The 27597-nt window shown below is 42.1% G+C and overlaps 1 protein-coding gene across 7 annotated transcripts in view; it reads right to left on the bottom strand.

The window, feature by feature from the left end:
• LOC131251323 (MLO-like protein 4) overlaps positions 1-12428 on the bottom strand; it is a 57277-nt gene extending 44849 nt beyond the window's left edge. For 2 of the 7 annotated variants that reach the window (XM_058251983.1, XM_058251985.1), the window contains exons 1-6: positions 12184-12423; positions 11997-12054; positions 10953-11185; positions 9511-9627; positions 9356-9416; positions 8119-8225 (exon numbers count right to left, since the gene is read on the bottom strand). In XM_058251983.1, the coding sequence (XP_058107966.1) occupies positions 8119-8225; positions 9356-9416; positions 9511-9627; positions 10953-11185; positions 11997-12054; positions 12184-12291 (684 nt within the window). In that variant the 5' untranslated portion in view covers positions 12292-12423. Of the gene's footprint in view, positions 1-8118; positions 8226-9355; positions 9417-9510; positions 9628-10952; positions 11689-11996; positions 12055-12183 lie in introns of those variants that run through there. The other 5 variants (XM_058251981.1, XM_058251982.1, XM_058251986.1 and 2 more) reach the window with 4 other exon arrangements.
• Between the last annotated feature and the right edge of the window lie 15169 nt (positions 12429-27597).

Raw genomic sequence — 27597 nt, 5'->3', positions numbered from 1 at the left:
TATACCATGAATACTACCCTGGATACTGTATCTATTCCTACTTCATTCCATCAGGCAGCCAGTCATGATTGTTGGAAGAAGGCTATGGCAGATGAACTTGAAGCATTGGATGATAACCATACATGGGACATTGTCACTCGACCTCCTGACCAATAATTAATTGGCAGTAAATGGATTTATTCTGTAAAGCTCAAGTCTGACGGATCATTGGATTGATACAAAGCTCGGCTTGTCGCTCAGGGATACAAACAGGATCACAGAATTGATTATGATGAGACATTCGCTCCTGTGGCCAAGATGAAAACTCTTCATACTCTTCTGGCAGTATCATCAGTTCCCTCTTGGCCACTCACTCAGATGGACATGAAAAATGCTTTTATTCATGGAGACCTCCAAGAAACAGTATATTTGAAACCTCCTCCTAGATCTTTAATCCCTGCCAATAAGGTCTGTCGCCTGAAGAAAGCTCTATACGGCCTCAAACAGGCCCCTCGGCCATGGTTCCAACGCTTTCATGATATTGTTACAGGAGCTGGCTTTACTCAAAGTGGTCATGATCCATCCTTCTTCTTGCGCACCGCTGAGCGTGGAATCGTCATTGTTCTCATATATGTTGATGACCTACTTCTGACCGGTAGCGATGATACTGGCATCTCGGCATTAAAGGAAGTTCTGAAGTCATCCTTCAAAATGAAGGACCTGGGACATCTGACGTACTTTCTTAGACTCGAATTTTAGCGTTCTATACGTGGAATCCTGGTCAGCCAGTGTAAATATACCAAGGATCTTCTCACCTTGGCCTCATTGACGGATCAGAAGACTGTTCAGACTCCCTTGGAACTTAACATTCAATATGGCCGTGATGATGGTGATCTCCTTGCGGAACCCACATTATACCGCCATTTGGTTGGGAGTCTGGTTTACTTAATAACGACTCGCCCTGATATTGCCTACGCGGTCCAAGTTGTCAGCCAATTTGTTTCTGCTCCTCGGACTCTTCATATGATTGCAGTATTGCGCATCTTACGGTACCTACATGGAACTCTGGATCGATCTCTGTTCTTCTCCTCCACGGCCACTCTATATCTTTGCGCTTATTCAGATGCTGACTGGGCTGGTTGTACTCTCACACGCAGATCTACCACTGGCTACTGTGTTTTTCTCGGCACTTCTCTCATCTCTTGGAAGTATAAGAAGCATGCCACTGTTTTCAAATCCAGCACGGAAGCCGAGTATAGAGCAATGTCAGCTGCTTGTAGTGAGCTTCTCTGGTTACGTGGACTTCTTTCTGACTTGGGCGTTCATCTCCAAGATGCTACTCCACTCTATGTAGATAATTTGAGTGTCATTCAGATTGCCTCTAATCCGGTTTTCCATGAACGGACAAAGCATATTGAAGTTGACTGTCACTTCATCAGCGAGAAGTTTCAGTCTCGGCTCATTTCTCTTCCACATGTCGCATCCCATGATCAGATTACAGACATTCTCACGAAGTCCCTCACTTCTGCACGTCACTCATTTCTCGTTGGCAAACTATTACTTGTCGATGACCAGCATTAGTTTGAGGGGAGATGTTAGACAGACCACATACCTTGTATAGCCGATTTTATAGATAGACGATGTATAAGTAGAAGATTTTGTATTTATCATTTTACCTTGTATAGTCGTTGTAAAGCTCTATATATTCAACCCTTCAGGGTTATCTCAAATACACAGAAAACTAAAAGGAGAATCATTATCCTAAAAGCCTTAATCGTTTTCTCCTTGTTTTCACTTTGAAGATGAGGAACCAATGACCAACACACATCCTACGCCATGTAACAGGACACCCACTCTCGTTTTACCTTCTAATTAAGGATTTTCCCTAGGGATGTACTTAAGGGCTTGTGCTAGACCGCAGCTTGGAATGTAACAACCCTAAACATTAATGAAGGTCACTCGATCTGACTTTGTTTGGGTGTATGATAAGTAAGAATTCGCATTCATTCGAAAAAAGAGCTCAAAATATTTAAATAACTCCCCAACGAGAGCAGTGATTCCTCAATATAATCAAGTAAATTTGAAACCTCTCACAACGAATTATTCATTTCTCATGCCTTACTGACTAATCTGCGATCTAACGCCACAGCCTCTCACGGTCAACCCCGACGCCAAGCATGGTTACATGAGATGCCTGATACCCAATGGCTATGTAGAAGCTAGTACACACTCTCCCAAACCCCTCATTTAATTAACACATTTTCTCTCAAACAACCATAAAAGACTCACAGTTGTGAGTTTCAGTTTTTCTGGATCGGTTGGATCCAGTCTGCATTTGGGCCATCTTGATCAGCATCATGTGTTTGCTACTCATTTTGAATGACCCAGATCCATCCATTGCATCTCCACTGGCTGTGATCATTACACTGGTATCACAGTTGCCATTAACGCTGTTGTGCAGGGGCTGTTACGGTGGTTGCTTCCACTAGTTGTCATTAAATCCCTCATCACCATTGTTGTCGGTTAAAGCATCAGATGCAGTGGACCACACTTGTGTTGCAGCCCATCCTCATCACGTTGATTTCTTATGTCGTTGCCTGACATCACCCATCTTCTTCATGGTTGCTAGATGTGATCAGATCTAAGTTTTTTGTCTTCATCACTACTACTTCATGTTTTTTAGATATGCGATTCATCATGTCTTTCATCTCTGACATGATCAACCTTAATCAGACAGTGGGCCACCCTCACCTTTGCTGCTGGACATGGTCAGGCCCTAATCAGTTAGTGGGCCTCCCTCATCTCTACTAAAGGACATGATCGATTACTGTTGCTGGTGTTGCTATCTTCAGGACCGATTGTTGGTTACTTGTTAAGGCTAGCTGGGTTTCCCACGCTTGATTGTTGGCTCAACGTGATCACATGTCTCACTGTCACTAATCTAATTGGGCATTGTCTACTGTGAGCCATTCATTCTGGGCCAATCAAACATGTTGATTTCTGATTGTTGTTGGTCATTCATCGCCAATCAGATTATCAACCATTCATTGCTGATTATTGGATTATGTCACCGTCTCTTACTAAGCTGCATTGATGATTGGTTGAATTGTATCGTGACCAGTTTTTTCATTATCAACGAGAAATCGATAATATCGGCGATATTATTGGTGTCGCTAAACCAGCGATACCGAAACCCCAGATTTTCGTTTCTCTTCCTAATGTCGATGAATTATCGGCGATATTTTCGATTTTATCGAAAAAATAGCGATTATTCTCCCTATTATTGGAAAAAAAATGAAATAAATATAAAATATATATAGGAAAAATCTCTCTTACCTTTTTTTTCCCGAGATCTACCTGTGGAAGTGGCTTTCGGTTGGATTTAGTGGGTCAATTGTTGTTGATTGCTCCGAATTTTAGGAGATACGGAAACCCTTAAAAACCCGTTTTTTTATTCGAAGAGAGAATATTTGAAAGAGAACCCAATTTCACTGAGGTTTACAAGGATTTGGGTTCGGATTTGAAAAAGGAAAGGATAAATTTCTGGAGAGATTTTCGGATTTTTAAGGGAAAAAGATCGAAATCTCATCGTATTGCAGGTTTTCCGGAGAAGACGAGAGACTTTCGTAAAAACGAAAGCTCTCTCGGACGCGGATTAGATACTGACAGGTTGAGTAGCGAGTGGGCTATGACGTCACCAAGTTCTGTGGGCCCCTCTACGATGTATGTGTTATATCCACACCGTCCATCCATTTTGAGGTATCATTTTAAGTCATGACTCATGAGCCAAAGAACAAGGCAGATAAAAATTTGTAGTGGAACCCACCACAGAAAACAGTGAGGAGAGTGATTCCCACCATTGAAACTATCCTAAGGCCCACCATAATGTTTATTTGAAATCCAACCTATTCAAAAGTTAAAAAAGACATGAAATAAGAGAAAACACAAATATCAACTTGATCTAAAACTTTTGTGGCCTTTAGAAGTTTTTAATGGTGGGTGTCACTGTCCCCACTGTTTTACGTGCTGGGGTCCACTAGAGCTTTGGATTTAACTCATTCTTTGGATATTGCCCTAAAATGATCTCTCCAAATGGATGGAAGGTGTGGATACAAAACATACATCATGGTGGGGCCCACGGAACTTGGTGACGTCACTTCAGTAGCGAGTCTCGCTACTCAACCTGTCAGTAGCTAATCCGCGCCCAGCTCTCTCGCTCTTAACTCTTAAAATTTTCAGGGAGTGAATTCCGTGCGACTTCGGCTTTACAGAAGATGGTGCAATCCTCACTGTGAGGCTCACCTTGATGTATTCTTAATAAATCCATGCATTCCATAAGTTTTTATAGGTCATTCTAGGATACAAGCCCAAGTAGATCTAACTCTCTGGTAGACCATATTCTAAGAAAATGTGTTCGTTAAACCTCCACCATTAAAAACTTCCTAGGGCCCATTGTAATGTTTTTCTAATGTTTATATGTCATCCAACCTATTGATAAGGTCACGTAAACCTAGATGAAGGGAAAAGCACAAATATTAGGTTGATCCAAAACTTTTGTGACCCATGAAAAGGTTTTAACAGTTAATCACCACTCTTTCTTATGTGATGGTCTACCTAGGATTTGAATCTACTTAAGTTTGACTCGTATCCAAAATGAAATGTAAAAATGGATAAATGGCAAGGAAATACAATAAATACATCAAGGTGGGCCCCACCGTGAGTGGGGCACCATTCCATTGCCGCACCTAATCCCATCCGGCCTCACGGCCTAGAACCTACCGTGAGGGTGGGATTCCGTAGGGCCCACTTCAATGTATGCATTGCATATCCACGCCGTCCATCTGTTTTTACAGATTATTTTAGGACATTTCCCCAAAAATGAAGGAGATACAAATCTCAAGTGGACCACACTAAAAGAAATAGTGGTCGTTGAACAACCACCGATAAAATTTTCCTAGGGTCCACTATAATGTTTATTGACCATCCAACCTGTTGATAAGTTCACATCAATGGATCACTGTTTAATTTTACTTTTTAAGTTTATCTAAAATGTGAGTTTTTCCCATTTAAAAGCATGGGTCACCACTATTTTGAATAGAAATAAAACTAAAAATTTAGGTAACTTTTAAGTTACTTTTATAACGTGAGTTCCACACCATGTAATTAAATGCCATACCATTAAAAACTTCCTACGGCCCACCTTAATGTTTCCATAAGGTTTATTTGTCATCCAACCTATTGCTAAGGTCACATAAACAAAAAAGGAAATATCAACTTGATCCAAAACTTGTGGCCCATTTACGGTCAGTCAGCATTATTTCCTATGATAAGGTCCACTTGAGAATTGGATCCACTTCATTTTAGGTTCATGCCCTAAAAGGATCTTGTAAAACATATGGATATAGAATATGTAAATAAAGGTGGGGGCCATCATCTTAGGTGAGGCCCGCTCCTAATCCACTCCCAATGGTTAGATGGTTGGATGTATGGATGGAATGGGATAGGATGGATGTTTGGATGGATGGATGGATGGATGGGTTGATTGGATGGATAGATGGAATGGATGGATGTTTGGATGGATAGATGGGATGGTTGTATGGAAGTTTGGATAGGATGGATGGGATGGTTGGATGGATGGATGATTGGATGAGATGATTAAATGGTTGGATGGATAGATCGAATGGATGGATGGATGTGTGATGATTTGATGCGATGGATCGATGGATGTTTGGGTGGTTGGATGGATAGATGGAATGGATGTATGGATGTTTGGATGATTTGATGGCATGGATGGATGGATGGGATGGTTGGATTATTGGATGGATGGATGATGGATAGTTTGATGGATAGGGATGGATGGATGAATGTTTGGATGATTGGATGAGATGGATGTTCGGATGATTTGATGGGATGGATGGATGAATGGGATGGGTTGGTTGGATGGATGGGATGGGTTGGTTGGATGGATAGATGAATGTTTGGATTATTAGATGGGATGGTTGGATGGATGTTTGGATGATTAGATGAGATGGTTGGATTGTTGGATGGATGGATGGATCATCATGCATATGTATTTTGTTTATAAATTTTATGCTTATTTATGCATGGCTGTAAAATGTATGAATGCATTATGCTTGTTGATTGGTTTAATGAGATTTGAATGATTGTTGTGCTACTATTGGACTGATTTCTTACGACAACACATGCTTTTAAGCCCTAATTAAATGAAAACTTATTATGTATGCATTCTTTTTATAATTTTTTGATTCCTAAGTATGCAAATATGTGTATTTAGGCATCTCTTGAAATTTCATTGAAAAATTCCATCGTTTTCCCACATTTTCCCTGCATTTCCAGTTATCGGCAATAACGATATTATATCTTTATCTCCAGCCAGCGAAACTTGTAGCGATACCGACAACTCAAACACTGATTGTGACTCCCACATGTTTACTACATTGTTAACCATCAAAGACAATTGGTGGCTACAATTAGCTCCTCCTCCTCCTTCTTCTTCTTCTTCTTACCTAGTTTTTATTCTCTCTCTAAGGGCGTGTTTGGATATGAGGATCCAAAGGAAAAACATGGAAAAAGAAGAAGAAGAAAAAAAACAATGATTATCTAAGTAAATTTCCATGAATGTTGTAGGGAAAAAAAAGGATTACATATTTAGGTTCCTTTTTGGATAGCAAATTGAATCCTCAATTTCATTAGACAACAATCACCTAGTTTCTTGTACCAAAAAATTCATACGGTGGATAAGTGTAATGAGTACTTTGAGGAATTCACACATCCAAACAGCTCAACTTTCTTTTTAGTGGAAAAACAATTTCCAATTCCAAGAAAGGATTCGACATATCCAAACATGCCCTAAATTCCATGTCTCCTTTTCTTCAGTTTCAAATGTAATATACCACATTTATAGGCCATAGAAATTTCTTTTTGAACTTTTCTTTTTCAAATTCCATGTGTTGATCATTTTTCTCCTAGACAGAAAGAATATAATTAATTTCACGAAAGCAGATTGCCAGCTAATTTTAGGGCATGAGCCGAGAAATGAAGCATATCCAAAGCTCAAGTGGACCACACCATATGAAACAGTATGAATTGAACACCTACCACCCCAAAATTTGAATCAAGCTAATATTTGTGTTTTCCTTTCATCCATGTCTTTGTGACCTTATGAAAAGGTTCGATGACAAATAAAGATCATTGTGAGCCCTAGAAAGGTTTCAACGGTGGATGTCATTATTCCCACTATTACCTATGGTGTGGTCCACTTGAGCTTTGAATATGCCTTGATTCTGGGCTCATGCCCTAAAATGATCTAGAAAAATGGATGACGGTGTGGATAAGACATACATCCATGGTGGACCCCATAGAGTTTCCTCAGTACGCGATCCGCTTCCTAATTTCACCACGCAGTTCAACTTAGCTGAATCAATTTACCAGGACATGTGATTCATTTACAAGTTGAGTTCGAATTCTTAGACATTAAGAAGTATCAAGGATAGAATGTGTCTTCATCGCAGCTGATTCCAATACAAACATGTCTACACTAAGCTTAAAGTACAAATCTATGTGTGGGGCCCACCATTATGTTTTAATGACATCCAATCCACCCATCATGTTCATCTCCTCCTATTCTCCTTGGCCTCAAAAACTGAGGTTGTCCAGAACTCAGGTGGGCCACACCATGTAAAATTATGCCTAAAACCTCTAAAATTTGTATCGTGACCCTTCTCAAGTTCTGTAATGGCCTGATGTTTTGACTATCCATTCATCCTCATCAGATGCATCTTCCGAATGGATTAGATGGAATAAACAAAAAAACACAGTGGGTCCCCACAGAATCTGGAAAGTTTTTAGTGGTGGGCATCCCCATCCTAGCTGTTCCCTGTTGTGTGGCCCGCCTGAGTTTTAGAGTGTCCTGATTTTTGGGTTCCAAAAAGAAAAAAAGGGCCCACAAATGACGGACGGATTGGATTTCATTAAAACATCCCAGTGGGCCCCACATGTCAAATTGTATGTTAAGCTTAATGTAGAAACATTTGTATTGAATCTGGCCAGTAGATAGATGAAAATGCAATTAAGGACATAAACCAAAAACAAAGTGAAATTTGAGTTTGTTGATAATACCATCCAAATGAGAACTTTGTTTTGGCTCCATGGATGTGATGTATGGTGACATATGAAAGTTGATTGGCGCCTAATTACCACTTTCTTCAAATCAATCCCCAAGGAACCTATATTGGAAGAAAAGAAGTAAAACATAACCTTTGCGAGGACTGCTGTTGGAATAAGTTCGAGAAAAAAATCAAATCAAATAGAAGTTTCCGAAGAAATATTTTAAGCAAAACAATTTTAGAGAAGTTCAGGAATGTCTTTAGACATTAAAACCTATGGCAAGAACAATCTTCAAGATTTTATGAGCTTACTAATCCCGGAATTCTTTATAGCCCAGGCTCTGATATGCATACACAGGTGCCAACATGGCACAGGCGGAACATCTGAGCCGTCCGTCAAATAGGGCCACCATGCTGATGCCCAGCCCCAAAAATAAGGTGGGTCCACTTGTCTAGTGTGCTACAGCATACAAAACAAAAATGGCTGGTAAAACCAAATTATGTGGAACTTGGTAACACCACCCATTCATTTCGAGATTGTTGCACACCAGACAGGTGGATCAGTCTGAGTTTTGAGCCAGGGGCGTGGCCAAAGCCTGGGGCTATACACACGTGTGGTATTAGCAAATCTCATATTTACAAACTAAGTTTGATTGCATGATCTTGAAGGTTACAAACATGTGAACAAGATCAAACCACACACAAAAGAAGGAATGCTACATAAAATAAAAATAATAAATAATAAAATAAAATCCTACAATTATCATGCATATCCTGAAATTATCAAATGAGCATCTGGCAGCTATATCTGTATCAAACGATTCAAGCCATGTTGATACAGGTATGTAAGCAGAATTACATAGTCCAGCTCATCAGGTGCACAGGATTTCCTGCCTGTGAAGCCCATGTTTTGGGGTTCCAAACTGTGTGGCTCTGAAGCACCCCAAAGTGGAGGTTTGGTGATGTGGATGGGAAGCTCCAAACCCACTGATATTTGACCTCTTCGCCATCAAATGTGGACTACTGCCATACTTTTTTATCTCTTACCTGTCTATTTGTTGGCCATAAATAAAATGGCTAACATAATCCAGTCCAATTGGTTTATGAGGAAAGAGATCAGTCGGGTCAATCATTTAGATCACTGAATCATGGGCCCCAAATACAGGGGTGCAGCAGGACCTAGTAATCCCTCCCTAATTAGTCACAAGAATCTACTACAGAGTTCAAGTAAGTATTAAAGGATTGCTTACCTTGTTCGCTTGGAATAGCCATCGACCTTGCTTGTGATTCCCAACTCCTCCAGCCATGGATCTACACAAACTAGAAAAGAAGTTCAAGTCATATATAGACAAAGAAATGCGCCAGGATGGCACTTTTTTGTAATAAATCATGAAGAGAGTACAACCTTAAGCATGGCCAGAGCAACAGTGACAAAGCAGTAAGAAACATGAACGATGGCAAGAACAATCAATAAGCGATGGAGCTGCTCAACACTCTCATATGAAGCAAATGGTTCATGACCCTGCACAATAAGCTAAAGGTCACAAAAAGTAGAACATATTCCATACAAATGCACCATATTGATGATGCTTTTGGAAGACAGTGAATTCTCAAAAGACAGCGATCGAAGCAAAGAAAACTGTGGGGAAGCACTGCTCTTTGCCAGACAACAAAGCACATCAATGTTGATTATCATTTTGTCAGACAGACGAACACCTATGATGTTGGAAAGTGTGGCCATGGTGCCTTATGGTCAAGCAATCCAATCCCCACATTAATAGGGTTTTAATTTTAAGCACTCTTTGCCAGAAAAATGTTTCACATCTAAACTACAACCATTTGCAATTTGAAGAATAGAGCATTTGGGTGCCAAATCCAAAAGGCCATCAAGATCCCATGTTGGATCCACTAAAAATAAAACCAAAAACCACATTTTGGGAACAGTTTATTATGGTGGCCCACATGAGTAGTGGTCCACACGCACGTACGCATGTACTTATCCTTGCATTTTAAGGAAACTTGGGCTCTAAGTCTTCAAAGCCTAATCACATTAGGAAACTCCACATGTAAGGGACTAGCATGTGCAAGGAAAGAGTCTTTCTAGGGCTTGGTTTCTATGATGAGAGAGGGGAACCAAAGCTAACAAGGTAGACTCTTGACCCTCTCCATACCACGCTCAAAACATGTGGGACTACCTATTTCTAGCACAAACTTGAGAGAGAATTAGAGAAAAGGTGGGCCAAGGGTGTCTACACCTGAGAGGCGTGGACTGTCAATTGGAACCGTTCATCTTGAAACCCAAGCCTTGTAGAAGTGTTTCATGGATCACCAGTTCACCATGAGTCAAGGTATGTGCCTAATCTTTATCCCCAATTGTGGTTTTTCAAGCTTTAGAATAGTGCCTAATTGCCTATGTATGTGTTGCACAATCCTAACTGGGGAATCCTATCCGTTCATCAGGATCCATGAAAGTTAACATATTCATCAAAGATCAGCCCCCTCACATCATTTCCTTGTAAGCCTCCAGCACCACTTTCTTTGATTTACATTTCAGGACCCATGCACATATATGACAAGATGGGGTGTGGCCATTGCCTATTACACTTGATGTTGAAGCATCTGTTATGGACAAATTGCAAGTATCTGTGTACCGTAGCCTACATACATGTATTACAGAACTTCATTTCTATATGCTAACACTCCTAGGATAAAATGAATAAATGTGCAATAAGTATGATTAGATAGTCTGATTAAATCCGTGAAAGTCAGTAAAGATACTAACACATGAACTTAGTTATAAGAAGAAAAAAAGAACTGATATGAATGGGCTTTTAGGATGAAAACCACCTCAGGGCAGTAACGATGCCGACTACTCATCTCCTGGTCTCGAGAACGTGTGTAATTGAAGCGATAGAAATCATCAACCAGCAAATGTTTCACATTCATCACCCCACTTTTGTAGCTTTCCTTCGCACACGGATAAAAGTGACTGCTAAATGATGAAGATTTAATGCATATCTTGGCTACCCAAATCGTCCAATGACCCAACAACAATGATAGGAGCCCAAAGAGCATTAGCTCTGCTTGCAAAAAGGAAGGAAAAAAAAAAAATCCCTCAATTAAAGTCAGAATTAAAAAAGAGGAGTTTTGTAGATCATACTCAGAATACAAGTCCACCCTATATGTAGTGTATATGCACATAAATCCTGACCATCTGAATTGTGGGCCTCAGTTTGGATGGGAATTGCCCAAGATTGCACTTCTTAGATGGTCCCTCCATTCGATGGGGAGCCACCAAATGGGTGGTTCTTTTTTGTAGGAAAAGTAATGATCACATACAATCCATTGTTGCTTAGCTTAAGATACAACTAATCACATGTGCCAATATGTCACGTATAGGATATTTGAACCATGAAGAAATGTGACCCACCATGTAGGTCAGCTGGCACAAAAATCAACCCTACTCATTTATCAGGTGGGCCAAATGAGTACATGGAAGCACACCATCAGCATCTCTGATTTAAACTCTGTTTTTTTCATGCACAATGGCCTGGTTTTTTAACCAAATGATTCTTCAAGGTGAGTCCCTCCTTTAGCATGGCCCTCATGTCAGGCAGACGATAGGTTTACAGGTTATATGGACTGTATTGTAAGCTATCCAACAACCGGTTGTAGGAGATCATTACTCTCAAAGAAAATATGTTCAAAGTTTCAAATTCATCAGCAAAATCAGATAGTTAGAATCATCCAACGGTTGCAATCTTTCAGCTATGATCCATCCACAATGGCACCCACAATCTGGACGGCCCGTGTTGACGTCAACGTACGACGCACATACCCAACAAGAGAATATCATTACTCCTCAAAATCTTAAAATAAAATAAAACCCACCCTCTTTGATCTTATGTAGAGCAGCAAGAAGAGCTTTCCTCTTTGTCTTAACCAACCACTGGTGAAAGAAATAATAAGTAAATAAAGGACATGTTCATAGAAAACAAGCAAAACACAGCTCGTAAAAATGGAATAGGAAATCCAATCAAGAAATAGAAGTAAGAATCTCTCTATCTATCTATGTAACCTTTCCAAAGCGTTGGATAGAGCGTTGAACAATGAATCCAAAAGCAACCAAGGCAGTTATGACAGTTGCTACAGACCATGTTGGTGTCTCTGCCAATGACCTTCCCATCTTCACCACCTCCCTCTCTCCCACTTCTCTTCCAATCTCCTTCTCTTTCTCTCGTCTTATTTTCCAAGAATTCCAGTCTCTCTCTCTCACTCTCTCTCTCTCTCTCTCTCTGTTTGGGATTTTGAATCTTTTATGCAGACTAAATGTGAGCCATTAATGTGCCCATTTAAGGAGGGTGGGCTTTGCTTCCACTGGCGGGTCAAAGAGAAATGCTTTGCGATACTCTGGCAAACAGTGGTAGATGATACACAGCTAGTTAGAAATTACTGGAAAAGTTCATACATGGAGTACAAGTAATTCAAAATAACCATCCAAATTCTGTGTACCAGTTTAAGTATACCAAGGACAAAATATTTCCGAATATCTGGATATTAGATGGTATAAAATGAATCCACGGAGCTTCTCTGGACTCCTCACAGAGACTTCTCGAATCCACGAGGAAAGAAAGCAGAAAAATAGAAATAAATTCTAATAAATTCAAAATTGATTAATTGATGAATAAAAACGAGTTCACAACCCTTTAAATAGGGCTACCAAGCAATGGGAAAGAAATTAGAAGCAAACTACAACTCAAACTCTTAGAATCATGACTTACTATAAATAGTAAACTTACTATTTATAGACGGTCGTGATGTCTACTGGTGCGCAAGGTTTTCGGCCAAAAATAGTAAGTGTCCTATTTGGCTTCACCAAACCGTTCTCCTAATTATTCTAAGCTCTTTTCACGTTGGCGCAACTCCTAAAGCCCGACGGATGAAGAGTTATAATCGAACTAAAACTTACTATTTATAGTAAAAAGCGAAATTAAAACAGGAAACGACCGTCAATCCAGGGGTTTTCGCAATTCCGGGCTGCGCAACCCGGCGTAGCTGGGTTGGTTGGCTTCGAGTGGCTCGTTCTACCCCAAAATCATATATTTTACGTCGGATAACTCATTAGGATTGCAAGATACGCCCGATTTAAGGTTCGATGGTCCGGATTACTTCTGTCGTCGACCGACCGGGCCTTTTTCGATCCATCTTGGCCATGTAATTTTCTGCGACCCATCTACATCAGTCTCCTCCACTTCAAAAGAACTCGTCCTCGAGTTCTCGTCATGCTCTGGTTCATGATACTCGGTCAGGTCCGCGACATTGAAAGTCTGTGAGATTGCCATGTCATCTGGAAGATCAACAATATAAGCGTTATCATTAATCTTTCGGATGATTGGGACAGGTCCAATTTTCTTATTTTTCAACTTGTTGTACGTCCCGGTCGGAAATCTCTCTTTGCGCAGATGGACCATAACGCGGTCGCCCACCTCGAACACTTTTTGTCGCCGATGCTTGTCCGCTTGTTCCTTGTACTTCTCATTCGAGGCATGTAGCTTGGTCTGCACTTCTGCATGGATGCCCATGATTTTGTCTGCCATATGTTCTGCTGCAATGCTCGTGCCTGGATGCTTGGGCAGAGGGACCAAGTCAAGTGTTTGGCGAGGCACTCGTCCGTATATAATCTGGAATGGTGATCTCCCTGTTGAGCGGTTCACCATGTTGTTGAATGCAAACTCTGCTTGAGACAAGGCCAAATCCCACTGCTTCGGTTTTTCTCCTGAAATACAGCGAAGGATGTTTCCCAATGTGCGATTCACAACTTCGGTCTGCCCATCAGTCTGTGGGTGGTAAGCACTGCTGAATTGAAGTCGTGTATCGAATCGATTCCATAAAGTCCGCCAAAAGTGGCTAATGAACTTCGTGTCACGATCGGAAGTAATGGTCTTGGGGACCCCGTGTAGCCGTACGACCTCCCTGAAAAATAAATTCGCCACGTGTGTTGCATCGAGGGTCTTCTTGCATGGGATAAAGTGCGCCATCTTAGAGAAACGATCTACCACCACGAACACCGAATCCATGCCACGTTGTGTTCGTGGGAGACCAAGTACGAAGTCCATTGATAAATCCTCCCAAGGGCCGTTAGGCACTGGTAGCGGGGTGTAGAGGCCCGTATTCTGAGATTGCCCCTTGGAGGTCTGACAAACATGACAACGTTGTACGGCTTTTCCCACATCGCGTACTAACTGCGCCGTAATACCGCTCTTCCACAAGAGCTCGCGTCTTGTCTCGCCCCAGGTGTCCACCGAGGCCACCTCCATGTAGCTCTGAATAATCTTCTCCTGAGAGAACTTTGGGGGATGCACAATCGATTCCCTTTGAAGAGAAAATCGTCTGTATATGAAGGTCACCGGGTGACCTTCTTGACACTTCATCCAAGAATCTTTGAAGTCCTCATCCTCGGCATACACTCCTTGAGACAGTCGGCCGACTACCTCGTTGCTCATTGTTACTAGTAGTGATGCACGACGGCTAAGTGCATCGACCACCTTGTTCTGCCGACTTCTTCAGAATGAACATGAATTTCTTTAAAAGTGCAACCCATCTAGTATGCACACGATTCACGTTAGTCTGACTATTAATAAACTTTAATGCTTGATGGTCAGTGTACAAAACAAACTCTCTTTGAATCAGATAATGTCGCCAATGTCGCAGCGCCTGAACAACTGCGTACAACTCAAGCTCATAAGTCGACCACTTCTTTCGGGCTTCGCTGAGCTTCTCGCTGTAGAAGGCTACTGGCCTGCCTTCCTGTGATAATACTCCTCCAATTCCGACGTATGAAGCGTCACACTCAACCTCAAACAATTTGTCGAAATTAGGAAGCACCAAGACCGGTGTTGTAGACAAACGATGCTTGATCTCATGAAAACTCTTATCAGCTTTATCGGTCCACTGGAACGGTCCTTTTTTCATGCAATCTGTTATAGGCGCGACTATGGTGCTAAAATCTCGCACAAATCGACGATAGAAAGTCGCCAACCCGTGAAAACTCCTCACCTCATGAATGTTTGTCGGGATCGGCCATTCCCTAATAGCTCGCACCTTTTCATCGTTCACACGAATGCTTGTAGACATTATAATAAATCCTAGAAACAACAGACTATCAGTTAAAAAACTACACTTCTTCAAGTTGAGATACAACTTGTTAATTTGTAGGACCCACAACACTTGCCTAAGATGTTTCCTGTGTTCTGCCTCATCCTTGCTATATATCAATATGTCATTAAAATATACTACCACAAATCGGCCAATGAACGGTTTTAGAACTTGATTCATCAAACGCATAAAAGTACTTGGTGCGTTCGATAGGCCGAAGGGCATGACCAGCCACTCATACAACCCTTCCTTGGTCTTGAATGCCGTTTTCCACTCATCACCGGGTCGAATACGAATCTGATGGTACCCGCTCCTTAGATCTAGTTTAGAGAACACCTTAGCCCCTTCTAACATATCAAGCATGTCGTTCAACTATGATATTGAGAACCAATATTTGATGGTAATTTTGTTGATTGCCTAGCTATGGACACACATGTGGCAGCTTCCATCCTTTTTTGGCATTAATAATGCTGGTACGACACATGGGCTCATGCTCTCTCTCAAGAGACCCTTACGGATCAATTCCTCCACTTGCCCCTGAAGTATCTTACACTCCTTCGGACTCATCCGATAATGAGGGAGGTTGGGCAGGCTAGCCCAAGGGACGAGGTCTATGTGATGTTGTATGTCCCTCATGGGGGGCAATCCATCAGGTAAATCCTTATGCCAGACTTCTTTGAATTCGTTTAGCAACAGTCTTAAACTTGGAGGGATGTTTAAGGGTTCCTCTTTCTCGCCCTTCACCACTACGGCGTATACCTCGCCGGTTTCCTTAGATTCCTACATGAAATCTCTAATGGTCAAGAGAGAACTCCCCTCCACTTTAGATGCTTCAAGGTACTTCTCTTGTGCCATAGGGGCAATGATTATTTTTTGACTATCCTTAATGAATACGTAGACATTATCTCGTCCCCGATGGGTCGCATCACGGTCCGACTGCCAGGGTCGACCGAGTAACATATGACAAGCTTCTATATCGACCACGTCACAAAGTATTTGATCCTTATAATTTTTGCCAATTGAAAAAGAGATAGTGCATTGTTCAGTTACCTTGGTCTCATTCACCTTTTTTATCCAGCTAATTGCGTATGGGGAAGAATGTTTCATCGTTGGTAGCCGCAACTTGTCCACAGTCACTCTCGAGACGATGTTTTCACTACTACCACTGTCTATGATCACATCACAGACCTTTTCGTTGACGGTGCACCGAGTATGAAATATATTATGTCGCTATTCGTGGAGTATACAGTAATCGCCTCACAACTAGAAATTCGCCACGATCATCGCCCGTCACTTCATCGCCACCTGTTAATTTCTTGATGGTTTGTTCATGTTCATCAAAGCGATGGTCTTCTTCTGCGCCTCTTCTTGATGCCCCCTTCGTTTATAGTCAAGTGCGCCGCGGACGTTGAGGACAAGTGTTTGATAAGTGGCACAGTTGGCTACAATAGCAATTATTCGACCTTGGCCGAGCATAAGGATTTGGAATCCTACTCGGACTCATAGTTGTGGGTGCTGCACGTTGAGGACTCCCCGTATCACGGTTTGCGGTTGTCAGAAGTTGAGGTACTGGGTCTTTTCCTCGTGGCAGCACTGGATCCTGCGTGGGACCCGTCATGGGGGGTCGAGTTGAAGGATATGGACGAGCAGGAGCTCTTGCAAGTTGTGTTTCTGCCCTACCCGCCAATTGAACTGCTTCATCCACAGTCCCGACTGGGTACATCTGAACTCGGTCCTGAATTGTCGGTCGCAACCCACCTATAAATCGCGCCACCTTCTGTGACTCAGATTCTGACAGATCGTTTCGTGTAGCCAGCCGTTGGAATTCTTCAATGTAATCTGTGACTGTTCGATTTCCTTGTCTGCAATTTTAATATTGCTGGAATAATATCTGCTCATAATCACTAGGAAAAAATCGAGATCGAAGAAAACGTCTCATCCGTGGCCATGATGAGATAGGCGCCTTGTTCTGGCAGGCTCGTGAGAGTTGTAATTGTTTCCACCATGCAGAAGCACCAGATTTTAATTTAAACGCTACCAATTTTACCCTTTTATGATTTGGCACGGCCATGTAGTCAAAATATCTCTCTACTTCGGCTAGCCATTCGAGAAAATCTTATATACGTAATAAACCGTTAAAACTAGGAAGTTCGGCCTTACCTCGATAGTCTCTTTCAGCATGATCTAGATGATCACCTCCATGGATTGGTCGTCTGGCAAAACCCTCATTAAGGTCCTCGTCGCTAGAACTTGAATCATTTGGTGTAGCCCTACAGTTTGCCATTGATAGTGCTTTATGAAAATCGGGGTTGCGTCGTGCAAACCATGGGTGGTGGGGCCACCACGGGTGGTGGAGCACCGCCTAAGGCTCGGGCGGAAGTAGCGCATCCGCAAGACGGTCGAAGAGTTGCTGCAGCCCTTGCATGGTCAATCGACTCTCCGGTGGAAAGTTTCCATTCTTTCAGAAAGATAACGAATCCTGGATCACTGCCACACGATTTTGATTCATACCTTCGTTGTTTGCCATCGGCCCGAGGGGAATCCTCGCTTTGATACCAATTGACGCAGGATGAACGTGATGAGGATAACTACTCCGAATCCACGGAGCTTCTCTGGACTCCTCACGAGACTTCTCGAATCCACGAGGAAAGAAAGCGAAAAATAGAAATAAATTCTAATAAATTCAAAATTGATTAATTGATGAATAAAAACGAGTTCACAACCCTTTAAATAGGGCTACCAAGCAATGGGAAAGAAATTAGAAGCAAACTACAACTCAAACTCTTAGAATCCATGACTTACTATAAATAGTAAACTTACTATTTATAGGCGGTCGTGATGTCTACTAGTGCGCAAGGTTTTCGGCCAAAAATAGTAAGTGTCCTATTTGGCTTCACCAAACCGTTCTCCTAATTATTCTAAGCTCTTTTCACGTTGGGCGCAACTTCTAAAGCCCGACGGATGAAGAGTTATAATCAAACTAAAACTTGCTATTTATAGTAAAAGCGAAATTAAAACAGGAAACGACCGTCAATCCAGGGTTTTTCGCAATTCCGGGCTGCGCAACCCGGCGTAGCTGGGTTGGTTGGCTTGAGCTCGTTCTACCCCAAAATCATATATTTTACGTCAGATAACTCATTCCGGATTGCAAGATACACCCGATTTAAGGTTCGATGGTCTGGATCACTTCTGTCGTCGACTGGGCCTTTTCTGATCCATCTTGGCCATGTAACTGTCCGCGACCTGCTCTACATCAATCTCCTCCACTTCAAAAGAACTCGTCCTCGAGTTCTCGTCATGCTCTGGTTCATGATACTCGGTCAGGTCCGCGACATTGAAAGTCTGTGAGATTGCCATGTCATCTAGAAGATCAACAATATAAGCGTTATCATTAATCTTTCGGATGATTGAGACAGGTCCAATCTTCTTATTTTTCAACTTGTTGTACGTCTCGGTCGGAAATCTCTCTTTGCACAGATGGACCATAACGCGGTCGCCAACCTCGAACACTTTTTGTCGCCGATGCTTGTCCGCTTGTTCCTTGTACTTCTCGTTCGAGGCATGTAGCTTGGTCTGCACTTCTGCATGGATGCCCATGATTTTGTCTGCCATATGTTCTGCTGCAATGCTCGTGCCTGGATGCTTGGGCAGAGGGACCAAGTCAAGTGTTTGGCGAGGCACTCGTCCGTATATAATCTGGAATGGTGATCTCCCTGTTGAGCGGTTCACCATGTTGTTGAATGCAAACTCTGCTTGAGACAAGGCCAAATCCCACTGCTTTTATTTTTCAATACAGCGAAGGATGTTTCCCAATGTGCGATTCACAACTTCGGTCTGCCCATCAGTCTGTGGGTGGTAAGCACTGCTGAATTGAAGTCGTGTATCGAATCGATTCCATAAAGTCCGCCAAAAGTGGCTAATGAACTTCGTGTCACGATCGGAAGTAATGGTCTTGGGGACCCCGTGTAGCCGAACGACCTCCCTGAAAAATAAATTCGCCACGTGTGTTGCATCGAGGGTCTTCTTGCATGGGATAAAGTGCGCCATCTTAGAGAAACGATCTACCACCACGAACACCGAATCCATGCCACGTTGTGTTCGTGGGAGACCAAGTACGAAGTCCATTGATAAATCCTCCCAAGGGCCGTTAGGCACAGGTAACGGGGTGTAGAGGCCCGTATTCTGAGATTGCCCCTTGGAGGTCTGACAAACATGACAACGTTATACGGTTTTTCCCACATCGCGTACTAACTGCGGCCAGTAATACCGCTCTTCCACAAGAGCTCGCGTCTTGTCTCGCCCCAGGTGTCCACCGAGGCCACCTCCATGTAGCTCCTGAATAATCTGCTCCCTCAGAGAACTTTGGGGGATGCACAATCGATTCCCTTTGAAGAGAAAATCGTCCTGTATATGAAGGTCACTGGAGTGACCTTCTTGACACTTCATCCAAGAATCTTTGAAGTCCTCATCCTCGGCATACAGCTCCTTGAGACAGTCGAAGCCGACTACCTCGTTGCTCATTGTTACTAGTAGTGATGCACGACGGCTAAGTGCATCAGCCACCTTGTTCTGCTGCCCTGACTTGTGCTTCAGAACGAACGTGAATTCCTGTAAAAACGCAACCCATCTAGCATGCACACGATTCACGTTAGTCTGACTATTAATAAACTTTAATGCTTGATGGTCAGTGTACAAAACAAACTCTCTTTGAATCAGATAATGTCGCCAATGTCGCAGCGCCTGAACAACTGCGTACAACTCAAGCTCATAAGTCGACCACTTCTTTCGGGCTTCGCTAAGCTTCTCGCTGTAGAAGGCTACTGGCCTGCCTTCCTGTGATAATACTCCTCCAATTCCGACGTATGAAGCGTCACACTCAACCTCAAACAATTTGTCGAAATTAGGAAGCACCAAGACCGGTGTTGTAGACAAACGATGCTTGATCTCATGAAAACTCTTATCAGCTTTATCGGTCCACTGGAACGGTCCTTTTTTCATGCAATCTGTTATAGGCGCGACTATGGTGCTAAAATCTCGCACAAATCGACGATAGAAAGTCGCCAACCCGTGAAAACTCCTCACCTCATGAATGTTTGTCGGGATCGGCCATTCCCTAATAGCTCGCACCTTTTCATCGTCCACACGAATGCCTATGGATGTTACAACAAATCCTAGAAACAATAGGCTGTCAGTTAAAAAACTACACTTCTTCAAGTTGAGCTATAACTTGTTAATTTGTAGGACCTGCAGCACCCGCCTGAGATGTTTCCCGTGCTTCGCCTCATCCTGACTATATATCAATATGTCATCAAAATATACTACCACAAATCGGCTAGTGAACAGTTTTAGAACTTGATTCATTAAACACATAAAAGTATTTGGTGCGTTCGATAGGCCGAAGGGCATAACCAGCCACCCATACAACCCTTCCTTGGTCTTGAATGCCGTTTTCCACTCATCACTAGCTCGGATACGAATTTGATGGTACCCGCTCCTTAGATCTAGTTTAGAGAATACCTTGGCCCCTTCTAGCATATCGAGCATGTTGTCCAACCGCGGTATTGGGAACTGATACTTGATGATAATTTTGTTGATTGCCCGGCTGTCGACACACATGTGCTGGCTTCCATCTTTTTTTTTGCGTTAATAATGCTGGTATGGCACATGGGCTCATGCTCTCTCTCAAGAGACCCTTACAGATCAATTCCTCCACTGGCCCCTTAAGTATCTCACACTCATTCGGACTCATCCGATAATGAGGGCGGTTGGGCAGGCTAGCCCCAGGGACGAGGTTTATGTGATATTGGATGTCCCTCATGGGGGCAATCCATCAAGTAGATCCTCAGGCCAAACTTTTTTGAATTCGTTTAATAATAGTCTTAAACTTGGAGGGATGTTTGAGGGTTCCTCTTCCTTGCCCTTCACCACTACGGCATATACCTTGCCGGTTTCCTTGAATTCCTCCATGAAATTCTGAATGGTCAAGAGGGAACTTTCCTCTACTTTAAAAGCTTTAGGATGGTTCTCTAGTGCCATAGGGGCAAGGATTATTTTTCGATTATCCTTGACGAATACGTAGACATTATCTCGTCCCCGATGGGTCGCATCACGGTCCGATTGCCAAGGTCGACCGAGTAACATATGACAAGCTTCCATATCGACCACGTCACAAAGTATTTGATTCTTATAATTTTTGCCAATTGAAAACGAGATAGTGCATTGTTCAGTTACCTTGGTCTCATTCACCTTTTTTATCCAGCCAATAGAGTATGGGGAAGGATGTTTCATCGTTGGTAGCCGCAACTTGTCCACCATTACTCTTGAGACGATGTTTTCGCTACTACCACTATCTATGATCACATCACAGACCTTTCCGTTGACGGTGCACCGAGTACGAAATATATTGTGTCGCTGTGGATGTAATTCCTTTCGTGGGGCATACAGTAATCGCCTCACAACTAGAAATTCGCCACGATCCTCGCCCGTCACTTCATCGCCACCTGCTATTTCTTCAGTGGTTTGTTCATGTTCATCAAAGCGATGGTCTTCTTCTGCGGCCTCATCTTCAGTGCCCCCTTCGTTTATAGTCAAGTGCGCTGCGGGACGTTGAGGACAAGTGTTTGATAAGTGGCCTGGTTGGCCACAGCGGTAACAATTGTTCGACCTTGGCCGAGTATAAGGATTTGGAATCCTACTCGGACTCGCTGTTGCAGGTGCTGCACGTTGAGGCCTGAGCCACTCCCCGTATCACGGTTTGCGGTTGTAGGAAGTTGAGGTCCTGGGTCTTTTCCTCGTGGCAGCACTGGATTCTGCGTGGGACCCGTCATGGGGGTCGAGTTGAAGGATATGGACGAGCGGGAGCTCTTGCAAGTTGTGTTTCCGCCTACCCGCCAATTGAACCGCTTCATCCACGGTCCTGATACATCTGAACTCGTTCTTGAATTGTCGGTCATGACCCACTATAAATCGCGCCACCTTCGTGACTCGATTAGATCGTTTCGTGTAGCGTTGAAATTCTTGATATAATCTGTATTCGATTTCCTTACTGCAATTTTGATATTCTTTGGAATAATATCTGCTCATAATCAGGGAGAAATCGAGATCGAAGAAGACGTCTCATCCGTGGCCATGATGAGATAGGCGCCTTGTTCTGGCGAGCTCGTGAGAGTTGTAATTGTTCCCACCATGCAGAAGCACCAGATTTTAATTTAAACGCTACCAATTTTACCCTTTTATGATCTGGCACGTCCATATAATCAAAATATCTCTCTACTTCGGCTAGCCAATCGAGAAAATCTTCTATACGTAATAAACCGTTAAAACTAGGAAGTTCAGCCTTACCTCGATAGTCTCTTTCAGCACGATCTAGATGATCACCTCCATGGATTGGTCGTCGAGCAAAACCCTCATTAAGGTCCTCGTCGCTAGAACTTGAATCATCTGGTGTAGCCCTACGGTTTGCCACTGGTAGTGCTCTACGAAAATCGGGGTTGTGTCGTACAGCAACCATGGGTGGTGGGGCCACCACGGGTGGTGGAGCACCGCCTAAGGCTCGGGGCGGAAGTAGCGCATCCGCAAGACGGTCAAGAGTTGCCTGCAGCCCTTGCATGGTCAACTGACTGCCCCGAGCTGCTGAATGAACCGAATAGAGCTGGCCCAGTCAGGCTTAAAGACCGAGCCAAGCTGAGTTCAAGCTGGGGTCAGCAATTGATGCAAGGATGAGCGTGATGAGGATAACTACTCCGAATCCACGGAGCTTCTCTGGACTCCTCACAGAGACTTCTCGAATCCACGAGGAAAGAAAGCAGAAAATAGAAATAAATTCTAATAAATTAAAAATTGATTAATTAATGAATAAAAATAAGTTCACAACCCTTTAAATAGGGGTACCAAGTAATGGGAAAGAAATCAGAATCAAACTACAACTAAAACTCCTAGAATCCGTGACTTACTATAAATAGTAAACTTACTATTTATAGATGGTCGTGATGTCTACTAGTGCGCAAGGTTTTCGGCCAAAAATAGTAAGTGTCCTATTTGGCTTCACCAAACCGTTCTCCTAATTATTCTAAGCTCTTTTCACGTTGGGCGCAACTCCTAAAGCCCGACGGATGAAGAGTTATAATCGAACTAAAACTTACTATTTATAGTAAAAACGAAATTAAAACAGGGAAACGACCGTCAATCCAGGGGTTTTTCGCAATTCCGGGCTGCGCAACCCGGCGTAGCTGGGTTGGTTGGCTTCAGTAGCTCGTTCTACCCCAAAATCATATATTTTACGTCAGATAACTCATTCCGGATTGCAAGATACGCCCGATTTAAGGTTCGATGGTCTGGATTACTTCTGTCGTCGACCGGGCCTTTTCTGATCCATCTTGGCCATGTAATTTTCTGCGACCCACTCTACATCAATATCTGGATATTAGATGGTATAAAATGAAAATTATATTCCAAACAACAAGTATTCATGACACAGTAGTTAGAATGGTTCAACCAATCTAATTTTTATATTTTAAACAGTGGGCTCAGTAAATTTAGTCGGCTTTATTTGAGTTAAAATATGCCACGTGTACAATTTCTATGTGCCTATGTAACTAGAGTACCAAATTACTTACGCTGGGTCAAAACTACCGGCCGGACTTGGACGTGTTCCACGCACTATAGCACATAGAAATACTGATTGCAGTCGCTCGAGTGCACTCGCCTCACATGTGGAGGTTTTTCCGCTCGTGTATAAGACTGGACAAAGCTAATCAATTGATCTACGCTGTTTGAATTCCACCCTACAAAAATTAGATTATTATGATGATCAGGTGATCTGAAACGCTATAAATTTATCTTAACCGTTAATTTTTTAAGGTCTTTCAGACCCATTTTTTGATGGTACAAGTCTGCTTTAATATTTTTAATATATTCGCAGATAAGGACGACTGACAAACGGATCCGATCTTACACCAGCCCTAATGTTTCCACGTGTGAGGGGAATGCGCTTTCAAAGTTCACGCGAGCGAATTCAATTGCCTTTTGTTAGTAGCATGTGCAGCGGCTGCCTGAGAGCAGTTGGGAAATGGCATTGGCATGTTTTACTTCTCGAGGGAATAATAAGATACTGGACTCGAGAAGAATCGTACTCGGGTTCTCTATTGGGACAATCAGAGAAAATAATCCACTGATCTAGGCCATTGATGTTAGAATTTGCCAAAGATTGTCGTCTGTGATGTAATCGTAACCTTCTTTTAATGAAATGAAAATAGATATTTTGGATTAAAAATACATTTGCGGTCCATATTCAGCCGAAGAAGACCCGAGTGGTTGGGGTGGGCAGGAACTGGTAGTTTGTAGTTCTTTCACGGTGATTTCCAACAGATGAATGGTCCGGATCTGTACAAAAAATGGACCCGGATATACTTTGGTTACACTAGGGTCTAGAATCCTAATTCCTATCATTACTGAATGTTTTCTCTAAAAAAAGAATGTCGAGTGGAGGTTAGGTGTGGTAACCTCGGACATTGAGCTTGGTGAGGTGATCCTCCGAATCGGCGATCCAGACCGTTGTTCTTATGAGTCCCACACAAACTCAGCCCGGATGGCGGATTGCTTACCGACGCCTCAAGTAACTACTCACCGGTTGGTGCACTCTGGGCCCACCATGATGTATGTGTTTTATCCGTACTATCCATCCCCTTTATGACATTATTTCATGACTTAAACTAAAAAAATAGGTCAAATCAAAATTTTCCAGTGCACACCACAAGAAATAGCAGTGATTGAATGTCCACGTTTAAAAACTCGTCAAGGACATGAAGGTTTTGGATGAAACTGATATTTATGTTTTCCCGGCCTGCGTCATCTAATTTATTATTTTTTTTTGAAAAAATAAAAAAAAAAACAAAAAACACGTTGGATTACATATAAACATTTACAGTAAGCCCCGTGATGTTTTTACCTGTGGGCATTCAATCACCACTGTTTTCCCGTGGTGTGGTCCACCAGAGATTTGGATTGCATATGAAAATCCACTCTAAATAAGTGGCATGAATAAAACACATACATCAGTGGGGCCCACTGAGCACCGATCAGTAGCCAACTCCCTCTTAACCGCGTCCCTCCAAATCTCTTCGGTAAGAACAATTCAAACCCTTATTGGGAATATAATAACAACGGAACAAGTTTGATGGAAAAGGAACCAAATGTTGGGTGGCTAAAATTTTCAATTTTTATAAGATTTAGTCTACCCATGCTGGTGTAGGTCGTCTCAACGGTCTGGATCAGATTTAAGTGAGGCTCATTTGTTCTTAATCAAGACCCGAGGCGAATGTGCATATCCTCGGCCCAATGTCTGTACAATCCCTTTTCCTTTTTGGTCCGAGTCGTCGCATAATTAACTGGCGAACGTGTATTGCCATTCCTTTTACATGTGGTTTCCGTTTGGTGATTCTAGACCGTCCATCTGATAATCAGTGATTTGAAGGATCCACTATTAGGGACAACCATCGGATGATACATTCCATCTGTACATTTGTATCCTTAAATAGACGGACGGTATAAAAATTTCAATGGTCGGTCGAGATTTAAAAACGAAAAGCCTATTAATTAAGGCGATATTGACATATCAGTGTGAATGTTTCAAAATTATACATTTTTAGTAGGTAACACCATTTGAACGGTCCAGATTTTCTGAGATTGCAGCCACTTTTAGTGTAGACTAGCGATGGACTGTACGTGGGGTCCTCAAACGTCTATGAACTGGAAAGCTTCCCTGCATGCATCGCAGCCTGAAGTGACCTTTACCCGTTCGATTGCCTTTCCACGGACAGACATCGGTTTGTAGTGGTGGTCACGTTCACTGAACGATGGCAACTCATCCACCTGACACATAGGATATACATTCATGTCCATCGGGACCGTCCACATGTTACGTCTCACTATAGTTCGGTTGCATCGGTGTCTATCTTATTTTTCATTGACTGAAAATTTGTTATTATACTTATTTGTATCAATAACGTGAGATTGTTTAAACTTTTAAAAATTGAAGACCAAAGGTACGTAAAAACTTAGAGAGAATTGAGAATAGATAAATAAAGTGCGCTGGTGATCTTATTATTAGACCTAAAACAACTTAAACTTTTAAATAATCATGCTTAGTATGTAAATATTTGATTGATCATACAATAGAATTACGAGCTTATTTTATTTTTTATTTTTTGTTAGCTTGTTAGTACACCCCACGGTCAATTCACACTTCACTGTTAGCCACCCCCTCTAGGGAATTGATGCCAAGACCTCAGTGTTGAAATGAGGTATCTTTCACTCAGTCTACTACTTGAGCTATAGATCTAGGTGTAATTAGGAGCTTATTTAGAACATGTTTAAATTGACTATAAAAATCCTGAGTTACTAGAATACAAAATGCACAAACTAGCCAACCTATAAGTGAGTTCGATCGAGCGATTGAGACTTTCTTGATCGATCACCGCAAAAAACGCCTAGCGAGTTCACTGGACTATTTCAGCAGAATTCAGTCGATCGATTAATCGAGGCTAGCCGTTGTAGATTTGTTGAGACTTTTTCTTTATAAATTTTGCATCTAGATCTTGGTATTAAATAATAATAAATAAATAAATAAATAAAAAGGACTTTGAGTGACTTTGAAACCCTTGTGTATCTGAATACTTCCCAACACTTCTAAGCTCTCACAGTATTTAAGTCATCTTTCATGTGTGTAATCACTCTAATAAGCATTCCAAGCTTCCTATGAAGATAATCTTGTTTCCTTACATTCTTTAGAAGATAGATACCAATCCAATAGGAAAACTCTTGGTCTTTCGCAACCTCTAGAATGCCCATTTAGGTGAATCCCCATTTGAAAATCAATTAAGTCTTTAGTTGTAAGAGATTCAATCAAACTCATCTTATTACCTTGGTAGCCTCATTGGAGTATCAATTGTAAGGTAGACGATTCAAGGAAGTGAAAGAAGATCGACTTCAACGATGAAGGGAGCACAAGGAAAGCTTATTAGAGCACGGGAGAGCATCAATCAAGCAACTAAAGCGCGACTCATCAAAGGGACTTAATCCAATAAGTGAGTTGTCATTTAATGAGTCCATAATCTCTTTCCTTATATAGGATTGGAGGTAAGATTTTATAACCCAAACTCGATAGGTTCTTGTGTAAGACCTATACTCTTGTATAGGGTCGAATTCACTGGACACGAGTGTGTATATGTTAGTTTCTATGGGAGTCTCCAACAGGAGTAAACATAGGTCCTTGGAATAGAACTAAGGTTGTTGATTTACTGATAGAAAAGTAATTAACGTCCCTTGTGGGAGCCTTTAG

This window comes from Magnolia sinica, chromosome 7 (genome assembly GCF_029962835.1).
Source record: "Magnolia sinica isolate HGM2019 chromosome 7, MsV1, whole genome shotgun sequence".
NCBI classification, from domain to species: domain Eukaryota; kingdom Viridiplantae; phylum Streptophyta; class Magnoliopsida; order Magnoliales; family Magnoliaceae; genus Magnolia; species Magnolia sinica.
Note: the sequence above shows the minus strand (reverse complement) of the source record. Positions and strands in the feature narration are given on the sequence as shown.